At 45.1% G+C, this 12,080-nt stretch overlaps 1 protein-coding gene across 3 annotated transcripts in view; it reads right to left on the bottom strand.

Moving 5' to 3' along the window:
- EBF1 (EBF transcription factor 1) overlaps positions 1-12,080 on the bottom strand; it is a 376,276-nt gene that overhangs the window by 136,951 nt on the left and 227,245 nt on the right. For all 3 annotated transcript variants that reach the window (XM_054568111.1, XM_054568112.1, XM_054568113.1), the window contains exon 7: positions 5,268-5,349. In XM_054568111.1, coding sequence (XP_054424086.1) covers positions 5,268-5,349 — 82 coding nt within the window. The remainder of the gene's footprint in view (positions 1-5,267; positions 5,350-12,080) is intronic.

Below are 12,080 nucleotides of genomic sequence, written 5' to 3'. Positions count from 1 at the left end.
GCCAGCCCCAACAAGGAGAGCTATTGATAAGGATTTAAATCTTAACCTTGAATTGTCTAGCTCCCGTCAGTTAAAAACCAGACCCGTGACATGGTTTTAACACAGTTTTGTGACATTAGCATCTTTTTAGTGTCAAGATGAAGAAACGGGCTCATTGAGTCACAGTGAATTTCTCCCTGTCATGAGCTGTTTCCATCCCTAGCTCCACCCCACCTTCTCCCTTCCCCCGCACCTCCCCCCACCCACAAGACCTGAATGAAGCCTGTATCCACTGTTGTCTTTAAGCAAGTTTGTTACCCTAAGCACAGCCTGGGGATTTCAAAAGAAAACATCCATTGTAAATTAAAAAAAAAAAAAAATGTGTACCAGATTTTCTACAAGGTTTATTCCATACTGCCTTGAAGTACGAACACAGTCAAGCTCTGCAGAAAGTGATTAATTTCTTGAAAACGCTAAGGTCACACTAATTGACATGACCTGTGTAATTAAGCAGTCTCTGTTTACACACCAGAAGCTCAGCCGCTGTGAGGCTGAGTTTGCTTGACAGAATGTCTTTACATGTCAAGAGATCAACAACCTTTCCTATGTCCTCCTCAGTCACCTACACAGGCCCCTGATCGCTGTTCAGAGGAGACAGGCTCTGGCATGGGTGTACAAAGATCTGGCTGGCCTGGTAAGCATGCAAAATGGGATGAGAGAAAAACAGCATCCTTGACGATCGGGAAGAGCCCACTAATTAAGGCAGCAGAGCCCATTTTCCATTAGATGTCTCCAGGTCTCCGATTTTCAGTATAACTGGGAAAAGTCACACTGAGGTGTAAAGAGTAAACCAGTGTTCTCATGCCAAGAAGACACGCTCTCCCTCCCCCTCAGAGGCAGAGGCAACAATCGGTACACTATGCGGAAAATGATGGGAATTTTAAGTCTCATTCTCAGGACGCCTTCGACCACTGTCTTCATGACGTACCTCTTGTCAGTCAGGAGAGCAGCAGCGGAGACTACCCTTTCCCCTCTCACTTCAGCCCTACCGTCTGGGAACTGTGGTTTGATTTCTTAACGGAGTGCTCTGTGACGCTGCTCTACTCTGAGGGACCACTTCGCTCAGGCTCCATGCAGGTAAGGGGCCTTTCTCACCCTGGAGAACTGGCCACAACCTCAATAGCTCAAGTGAAGGCCAGGCAGTCTCCTGACTAATAGCTTCTTTTTCTAAAGTTCATACAACTACAAATTGACTAACAAGTAGCTCTGCTTAGAAATAAGACTGAAGCTCCTCCCCGTACACCACAGCTGCACCCTCTGCCTGGCCAACTTGGGTGGTGTGACAATGCTCTTCACTCAGGTGGTATTTTCAGGTTCTATTAGGGCAAACACCTCTTTGGAAAACCCAGCCTTTGCTTTCCCAAGATTCCAGCACAAATTCATGGGTAGCTACCACAACTCTCAGATGGGGAGAGACCTCCTTATCGCCTCACTGGGTATCTGCCAACTGACTCTGGACAAGTCCTTTCCAGTTTCACCACATCAGAGAACAACCGAGTCAGGCTGGTTGGGCTCAGTCACTGTCTTGCTGATTTCTAAATGTGTGACTTCGGGCAAATGGCTTAGCTTCTTTAAGCCTCAGTTTCCTCATCTATAAAATGGGAGTAATCCCTATTTGCACATTTCCAACAAGGATACTATAAAGATAAAAATGATAACCCATGTGAAATACTTAGCATAATCTCTCTCACGTAAGTAACCTATGTTGTTTTATCATCATCATCATCATCATTATGGCCAATGTCCATAGGCGTACCTCCGGGTACACACATGGACATGTATAATTATACACATGTATATGGAACACACTGAATGTAGACACAAATATAAACAGTCATCTCCCCTGCACTTAATGCAGTTAGGGATGAAGCAAGACAGAAAACACAGGAAGAGAAACTAGCTTAGGACAGAGGCACAAGGAAGAAAAAAAAAAAGGAAAATGACAATTGAGTTTGGAGTTCAATGAATTAAAGTTCCTGGAAATATCCAGCAGACAGCTGGTGGTAGGTCTGAACCTGGGTGTCAGGTCCCAGGGAACTGACTCAAGAGTTCTCAGTGCCCCAAAAGTGGTTAAGATGCTGGGAGTTGATACTGAGGAGATACTAAAGAGATCCTATAAAGTGAAAAAAAAGATCTGAATCTCGAAAGGAAATTGAGGGAACACCAATATTTACAGAAGAGCAAACCAAGACTGTCCTGGAAGGGGCTGAGGATGAATGAATGTTGCTATGAAATCCAAGGAAAAAGAAAGATTCAAGAAGGATGGAGTGGCTACTGTCATGAAATCATGCAGAGAAACACAGGAAGAAACAGTCATGAAAGAAACAAGACTGGAGGGAAAATGAGGAGGGTGAGTAAGGGATATCTGAGGTTTTACTTAAACTCTGTAGAGGCAATCCATCCATTCTGATTGCACAAATGTCCGTGTGCCTATATGCATAAGGCCATGTGCTAGTATGAAACGTGAAGCATACACAGATACCAAACAAAATGAGCCAGTATTCATTCTGCCAGAGGCTCCCTCAGTCCTCTCCCAGGAAAGAACGAGTGAATGACAGGAACAAAGCAGGTTAATCTGAGATGCAGTAAGGAATTGGCCATTGCGGATATAGCTCTTCTTCAGCTCAAACACTGACTCTCTGGTGGCCAAGGTAGCTGCACCTCTTGAGAGCTGTCCACTTACTTTAGAGTCAGTTGGAGAATCACAGGTAGGAGCACTGTCAGGTTCAGGTAAATCACATGCATTTGAAGGACAGACAGGATGGGCTTCTGCTGGGCAGCTCTAATGCCCAGTCAAAGAGTGCACTCTCTGAGACAAAAGTGCTGTCACCAGGAAGGGTCTATCAGAAGTCATCAAGTATAAGACTCAACCAGTGATTCTCAATCAGGGGCAATTTTGTACCCCCACCCCAACCAGGGGACATTTGACAAGGTCCAGAGACATCTTGGTTTCTTGATTTGTCATGACTGGAGTGGGGGTAAGGGGTAGTGTCTTTACTGGCATCTAGTGGTAGAGGCCAGTGACAACTGCTAAGCATCCTACAATTACAGGACCAAATATCCCCATCCCCTCTCCCCACCCCTCCCCACCCTCTGCTGCAAAGGGTCATGCAGTGTAAAATGTGAGTTGTGCCAGGCTGGAAAAACCCTGTACTGAAATAATGACCCAGCTTTTAGTTTATCACAAGTATTTTCTCCAAAGGCTTACATTTTTGTTTTATCATTTGCAAGTTACTTATGCAAGAAAAATGTTGCCTTTCTTTCATATGTTGTAAAATAAGCAGAATTGTCATTTTTACTCTACTGTACAGTTGAGGAAACTGAGGCTTTCTAGAAATCTAACTCATGCCTCCATGTCTCAGTAGCACTTCTACTAAACAAAGAGTAACTCTTTTGTCTGTAAAAGTAGTACTTTCTAGAATCAAAAAATAACAGATTGAGTTGGTTTCTCATCTCATGTAAGAGCTACGTTCCTGTCATTCAAGGCTTTCAGATATTTTACTAATAGGCCCTGTGAGGGCAAAAAAGTGTCCTGAAGTCTTACTCAAATGTTCTTTTTGTTTCCCAATGTCACCAAAGTCTATCTTTAGCTCCACTTCCCTGAGAAGCACAGCAAAGTTGATTCTGGTATTCCTAAGCTACTAGACATGTCCATTAGACATGAACTGGTTCATGCCTGGATATGTCTTGTTTCTGACCCACGCTTGCTCAAACGACATATATGGCTCACCTCAAGGCTACAGTTTCTACTAAAACTCAGCCTCGTGTTTCAAGACACTTAGCAACACACTCAGTGGCATCACATGTGTTTGTTTCACCCCCAAACCTGACTACAACTCAACATGAAAAGTCCTGTGTGGGAATGACAGTGCCCACATCTACCAACTTGGGATCAGAAGCCAGCCAGGTGACGCGTTCTCTGGAAAAGTAGGAATCTAAGGATTCTCCCCAATCATCTCTGTGAGGACAAAAGATGGCAAGGCCGGAATGATTTTAGAGAAACACTTCAGAATCAGGAAAGATCGTCATCTTTCCACTGAATTTGTTCTTTTGTAAGACTAATAAGTCTCACCCCTGTAAAAAAAAAATAATCATCTTGGAGACTAAGAGATCTCGACATTCGAAAATCAATGCTCATTCCTTCCCTTTCTCCATCAGAGACTGGGCAGCTAAAATTTTTCAAGAGCCTCTCAGAGATCATATATTTCAATCTATACTTAAAGCTGACTAAATGTAAGAGCATACTAGATGCACCAAACAGGCCGTATGGACATACACATGTGGGTCGTTACTCCGATGGGGAAATTAACATGGACCATGGAAATGAGTTAGCCACACAATTAGACAGACAGCGACACAAGGGCCTAGAACCTTGCTCCCTAAGTGTGGTCCAGGGCACTGTCATCTCTTGGGAGCTTGTTAGAAATGTAGAATTCCCCACTCAACTCCCAGAACTCAATTAGCATTTTAACAAGATCCCCAGGGGATTCTTGACACTTTCAAGTTTAAGGAGCACCAGATCTAGAACTTAACCACCTTTACCAAAACCCAACTACCATTCTGTGTCTTGAAAGTTAACCCATTTGTTTTTACATCTTTTTACTTTAGAAAAGGTATAATTATATGAGGTGAGCATACCACTCCGGCTTTACATGATGGCAGATCTGATGGGTCCTTGAGAACATTTACATGTGCCCAATAAGGACATTTCTGAAACAGAACTGTCACTCGTGTCAGTCTGGATATGCCCTGCTTCTTCAGAGGTCCATTTTTTTAATGATAATGACTACTAACAATTTCCAAGCATGGAAGAGAAGAACAGAGAGAAAAGAAGGGAGAAGGTAGTAAATTCTAAAAACAGAATGAAGCTCTTATTTACCAGTTTCCTAGTTACAAACCTCTAGACGAAGGATTCATTGTTTCTCTCTGTCCTTCCCTTTACCTGCAGTGGTGGAGCCTGTGAATCCATCCTGGAAGCTAAACCAGGCTCAACCAGCGAACGCAGGTGGTATGGTCCCAATTCTTCTCTGACAAAAACAACTCCTAGACAGCAAGACCTGGGGGACCAGGCGCTCACCTGCTCTCCACTCTGGGGAAACAACTATCCTCTCTATTTTCTTCTGCCTAAGGCTGTTTTTCTTTGTTTTTTTTTTTCTTGTTTTTGTTTTTGTTTTTACCCTCTCCTGACATTCATGTCATTATAGAGTTTTAAGACAAGACAGACCCACCTGGAATCTCCGCATGTCACGTGGGTTTCCTGCATTCTTTAGGCAATTTTGGTTACATTTGAGGAAAAATTTCAAGAAGAACCTGGAAAGAAACAAATGACCATGATTAGCATTTCAGTCCTGACACAAGAGGCAAAAAAGTAGTAAGTCGCTTCTGGGTTGCACATTCTATGCACATTTTCTGAAATACTCAGATTGGCGTTAGAACCAGTATTTTGTTGGAAGCTTTAGCCTTTGCTTTGCATCCAAGCTGAAATGGACCGCTCTCTGTACTGCCAACAGATTTCACAAAAAATTAAGCCCCCAAGGAAATATTTTTACTCAGAGGGAAAGTCTTTACCATAATTTATGATAGATTCCAATTGGCTATAATTGCCTGACAATTACTCATGGTCCCTAACAACATGCAAGTTAAACCCTGTAAATTCACAGATTATGAACGAGCAAAATACGTAAGGAGATGGTAAACACTTTTTATCTTAGCATTTCCAAATGAAATTCCTAATTAGTAGTACCCATGAGAGGTAGGTGAGATTCACACACTGACTAAAGTCCTTTGGTTTCTCAAATACTTCCTGTATGTGAGATGCATGGGTTTTACTTGCTAGGGTGACTAGGGGTCCCAATTTGCTAGGAACAATCCCAGTTTACAGCAGCTGCATTAGTGTATTAATAGTACCCACTTTAACTTGTAAAAGTGTCCCATTATGGATGATAAATGGATGGTCACCCTATAACTTTGAGTTATTTCTTATGTTGCAATCGTTAAAGTCGAACAGGTAAAGGAAGCAGGTATCAAAGGTGTCCTTCTAGGGCATTCATGTTAGCCACCTGCATGTTCCACACCTGCCCAGATGTGGGCAAAGATGCCTTTTAAAAGCCACCTTAAGTTTTTCATTCTCTATCACTTTTAGGGCTATGGATTTCAGGTCCAAATAATTTTCAAAAATATCAGAATTCTTTAAAATGCCAGTCAGTGAAATCCTTGCGGAAATTTTCCCTTCTTCACCGTTCCCCTACTTCAGGTACACACTGGAGCACAATTCCTGCCTTGATGCACATACTCCATGAGAAACTCTCACACCAGGATGCCTCAGTCTCAGTTTAGCTCTGAGCACAGAGTCTATCGGCCAAGCAATGCCGGGGACCTCGGCAATGCAGGCAGAGCGCAAAGACACAACGAGCGCAACCAGTTTCTGCTTATTAAACGGCGACGTTTCCGGAAGCGTCCCCCCTCCCCCAACCTGGTGTCTCAGCATCTGCCAAGAGGGGACTATGGTGTGGGAAAAATTCCTTAAAGAGAGACACTAACTTTTTACCGACCAAAAGAATATTATTTTGAAATGTAAACATCTTCCTGAAATGGCTCTGCCAACACCACGCAACAGTCCTCCGCCCTTCAATAAAAGCGGGCCTCGGAAGAGTGTCGCCCCTACCTCCACGCCCTCTCCACAGAGGCCCGAGTTTATCAGCTCTCTGTAGGCGACACAGGACCGGTGGGACCCGGCGGGACCCGGCGGAGACCCGAGTGCACATCCAGCCCCGGCGCCCCGGCCGCAGCACCGGGAGCAGCGCAGTCGCTCCCTCGGGGAGCCGGCCCGGGCCCATTCGCGCCCCTTGCCACTGGGTGGACGAGGGAAAGGGCAGGGGTTTTCAGAGAGTGGTCACGGTCCTAAGTGCCTTTGAGCTCTCCCTTTCCTCTGAGCTCTCGGAAGGCACGTGCTGGGTGGCCCCGGTTATCACGGGTGGCTTCTAGAAACTACGGACAGTGGCTGAGCTCAGCAAAGGGAATCTTGCTGGACTTCAAGCCTATACCCCAAGACCCCTGAAATGTGAAAACTGGATGCTTTTCCACACACAGCTAGTGGGAAGAGCCTATTTAAAAGCCATCCCAAACCCCAGGAGGGCTGATTCCCCCGAAGTTGAAAGCGAGAGTTGGTGTGGTACAGTGGAAAGGCCACGGCCTTTAGAAATACCCAGCGTGGGGTTCATATCCCAGTTCTGACAAGTACTGTGTGACTTCGGATAAGTCGCTGAACTTCTCTGAACCCTCTTTACCAAAAATCGGGTACAATGTCTGTTCCTACGGCAGTTGTGAGAATTAACCGCGATGATGTACCGTGCCTGGCACATGGCAAGCGCGGTAATGGGGGAACTAATGAGTGGTTCCACCTATTAGGCGCCTACCTCATGCCTAGCGCAGCGCTAAAAACTCCATCCTCGGCGGGGGCGGGGGAGGGGCAGGGAGTAGGTTTACAGTTGTTCGCATGGGAAATAATACAATAATTAACAAATAATAATGCAAGAATAAACTCTGTAAACCTACTTTGACTCCACCCTGTACATTTCCCTATCTAATCCTCTGAAATAACCTCTGTTATTAATCCCATTTCATAGATGAGGAAACTGAGGTTCAGAGAAATTAAATAATTTGCCCAAAGGTTAGAATGCGTGAATCTCTCAATTTGGACAGAGCCTGTGTTCTTAATCATTATGTTATTTAGTAATCACAGAAGTGGTACAGTATTGATAAGAATACCAGTCTTGCCATCAACAGCAAGTGTACCACCTCAGCAACTGTACTCATAAGAGTAAATACGAGTAAACTGTACAAGAAAGAGGAACTATTGGTATTATTATCTCTACGCTGGCAACGTGAACACTGTGCAGAGAGACGTCCCCGCCGCTCTCCCTCCCTCCTCGTTCCCCAAGGTTGATAATATTTGCCGCCTGTGTGTGTTTAAGCCATTTGAGCCCAGGCCCAACAGCCAGATTCAGATTGTGTTAGAAGGAGCTGTCAGCACACCCTCTGGCATCTTCAAGTCAGACAACTGCTAGCCACCGTGAGGGGGTCCATCTGGTGCCAACGTGGATTTTGAAAGACAGGCAAACAGGACGCTAGCTCGGCCAGAGAGAAACAGAATCAAGGGAGCAGAGGATCTTCTGCCTCCAGACTGAGCAGGGCGAGGCGCCTGTCAGCAGCCCGTCGTTAGCACAGAAGCTATGCCGGGCACACACCGGATCCCCGTTACCCTAAGCTGCCCTGTCACTTGGCCTGCTGGCTGAAGCCGACAGAGGATCTCTTGCTGAAACTGAAGTCCTGACCATCTGTCGTGGGGAAGAGACAGCATCAACTGGTGCCCGGGGCCCAGCACAAGCCCTTATGCGGCAAAGACACTCTGAGGGGCTGATTCTTCTGGGGAAAGCCAGCCCTACCCCAGGGGGAACCTCAGGAATTCTCTCAACGTTTTCCTCTAAGTAGATGCCAAGTGTCTGACCCTTTCGATCGCCCCTCCTTAAAGGAACTGAGATGAGTTAAAAGCAAGAGTTAAAAATATCCGCACCCAGAGACACAGTTAGACATGGCACGCAAATTCGGGGGATGGTCTTTATTGGGCTGTTATTAAGGCATTTGTAAACGTGGGGACATGTCTGCTGGCCTACGGAGAAGGTCTCAGATTCCGAGGGGGCTTTTAACAAAGTGGAGGTTACTGTAACTGAAAACCTCACTTTTGTCTAACAAATTACCACCGTTTGTGTGGCGGGCGGGTTTGATAAAGTGTGTCAGGAGAAAGAGTGTGGCAGCCTTACCCCAACCGTGGGAAACTGACCTGCAGCAGGACAAAGCCCCCACGGACCCTGCAGAGCTCCAAAGAGTTTCGTAAACTCCAGGAAATAGCCCCACCAGGACCGAACTCTAGTCTTTTGGGCCTGGTGCGGGGGTAGGCCGGTGAGGAGCCTGACACGTTATCGTTAACTTTCAATATGAATAATGTCGTCTTGTGTTCATACCGTGTATGATTCCAGTCAAAGCACATATCCCCAGTCTCTCACTGAACCCTCACGGAAATCCTATAAATCAGGCTCGCCAGAAATTATCAACCCATTTAAAAGGCAAGGAAACTAAGACTCAATAAAATCAAGATATTTATCTTCAGTCAAAACTAAACTAATACCCTACTTTGCTAAAAGGATTCATTATGGTATGAGTTTTCTCCGTGAATGACAGGACTTAGTTAGTAATGATCTGAACCATCACTTAGTCTAACTTACTCGTCGTGCCTGTGAGAAAATTGAGAGAGATCAAGAGACATGACAACAGGCACACAGGTTTACTAGTTATGAGAGCTAAAACCGTCATCCACACACACGTCCTGACATCTAGCTGTATGACTTTCTGCAGTGTAAGGTTAGCTTTTCAAAAGTCAACCCAATAAAAGCTCTACACTTGAGATACCAAACTTTTTAGTCTACTACCTCAATTAAGAACGTGACAGCCATTAAACCCAATGTGACATCGTATTAAAAAGTTGTGTTTAAGTTCATCAGTCAGGCTAATGTAACACATCCTTCCCATCACTGAACATTAACTGAACCAAACACACATATTGGTAGAACAAAACTGTTTACTCCGTGATTTACTGATATCGCATTTTACCAACCAATATATATTCAGTATTTTGAGTAGCTTCCATGTGACTAATGTGGTGCTGCACACTCAAAGGAAAGTTCATTGAATTAGCCAAAAGAATCTGACCCATCTATATGAGGATGTAAAATAAGAAAAAGTCAGTTCTGTGTACCTAGCACATGGCACAGGATATAGAACCCAGTGGATCTCCAGTAAATATTTATTCAACTAAACAGAATCCAGGACCCTCCAGAATACAGACAGTAGTAGAGTTTACTGGACAAGAGCTAGGATTGGAGATGAGGCAAGGCTGGCTACATTTCAACAATTCCCTTGAATCTCCCTCGGTGGCCTCATTAAAACATTGGAGCAACAGCATCTCTCTCCCAGACTATTGGGTGATTTTCATCATAATCCTAGCTTCACTGCTGAATTAAATGTGTGACTTTAGACAAATGATTTTACCTCTCTGTGTCTCAGGTCCCTCCCCATAAAATGGGAGGGACTAACAAAAACTACTTCAAAGGGTTATTGAGAATTAAATGAGTATCATACATGGAGTGTTTAAATAGTAACTAGCATAGAAAAAGCAATAACTATGTTCATCATCATTTATCCCAAGCAACTGGTAATGGCCTAGCACTCGGAGATTTTCAAATACAAATATTCTTCTCTCTTTGAATGTTAAGGTTACGAAAAGAAGCAAAGTTCTACATAACATGTTCTATAAATTTCACTGAATGACCTACAAAAAGGAGAGAGAAAGGGGAAACCAAGGAGAGACCATCATGACTCCGACAGCCTGATCCAATGGCTAAGACACACATTAAGAAGAGAGGTAGCTGCTTAAATCATGGAGGACTCCAGCTAGTCACAACTGAAGGGCACACACAGTAAAACCGTCCATTAAGCAACAGCTTGTACGGCATTAATTATTATGCAAAGCATTGCAACAGATCTGGGCTGAGCAGGTTGAGCTTTTACCTCTCCCACCCAAACTCTGGGAAAGCACGTTTGGCTGTCTTCAGTTGCTCTCATAATGTCCAGGCTGGAAAAGGAAAGCATCAAAGCACACCTAAACCAAGACATAAAAACCCCATTTGCAGTCTCCAGGCTCCCCGAAAGTTCCTCTGAGTTATGCCCGCAGATGGTTATGTGGCAGACGATCCCTCCCAAAGACATTCAGAACACGGAGACTCCCTCTGACCCGATGCAGCAAACAGCTGTGTAGGGACAACTGTGGGGTCCCTTCTGTGCGAAGTTCAAGCTGCTACCACACGCGCTCACTGGAGGGCAGAGGGGAACTGCCTCAGGATTCAAAGGGCCTCTTTCCATGGACCGCATTACTATCTTTGCCTGGACAAAGACGCACAGACCCATCCGCCCCCAAGCCCAAATCTGCTGCCCAGATATAACCAAGGGAGACTTTCCAGGAGTACAAGAATTCTCCCAAATTGAAAATATTTAACCAGAAAGCAGCTGTCTATCCAGACCACCCGAGCTGCCAGGGGCTACTTCAGAAATACCATCAGTGCCCCCATAACCCTCTGTGGAAAGAAGTAAACACACGCCCCGTGGCCGCTGCCATGAGAAATAATCGTTCTCCCTGGAAAACAGGGCAGCTAAAACAGCTACAAAAAGAAAACTCTATTTGCAATGTCAACATTTTTCGAGGGGGATCCTGGTACACAGAAGAGGTGGTAGAGGACAGTTCATCCATGTGAAAATATGATACCCAAAAGTCTGCCGAAATCCCACGGATGGCACAAGGGCGGTCTGTGTGAGGGCAAAGGTTGCTCACTGCCAGGCTGGCCTCTCCTTCTCTCATATTCTTCAATAAAATGCACTACTGAGAGAGGACCAGCCTTGACTCAAGCCCTTGCAGTTATGATGGAGAGGTGAGGAAGCGGGAAAGGGGAAAAACATGAGATCATGGAGGGGACTCGACACAGTCCTCTCCCCTACAGAGGGAGGTAGAATGGTACCACGTTGTGGCATTATCTTGGGGACCCCAGCGGGGAGCATGGGGCTGCCGCTATTATTGGCCACTGACTTCAAGGAGCACACCTTTTCCTCTGGCCAAGGTACCGAAGATCTTGGGCATTTCTGGAAAGTGCCTGAACATGATCAACTGGAAGAGCATTCATTACCTCAGAGCTCAGAGTTTGGCCTTGATAAAGAACATAATTAGAGGCAAGAATTGAAGGCGGGGGGGGGGGAGGATAAAGGTGTGGGGATAGTATAACAACAAACAAAAGGTTTTTACAATAGTTTTAAGAAAAAAGGACCCCCAGCACATAGGTATCCTCATGCTAGGAGTCTGTCTGAATGGTGGGAAAAGGCAGCCGGAGAGTGAAGAGAGAGAGGGCAGGACAAATAACGCATGGCCGATCGGGAAAAAT

Source organism: Pteronotus mesoamericanus, unplaced genomic scaffold, assembly GCF_021234165.1.
Source record: "Pteronotus mesoamericanus isolate MK-2021 breed Mesoamerican mustached bat unplaced genomic scaffold, CSHL_Meso_final contig_2, whole genome shotgun sequence".
Taxonomy (NCBI): domain Eukaryota; kingdom Metazoa; phylum Chordata; class Mammalia; order Chiroptera; family Mormoopidae; genus Pteronotus; species Pteronotus mesoamericanus.
This window is presented reverse-complemented; position numbering and strand designations above follow the sequence as displayed.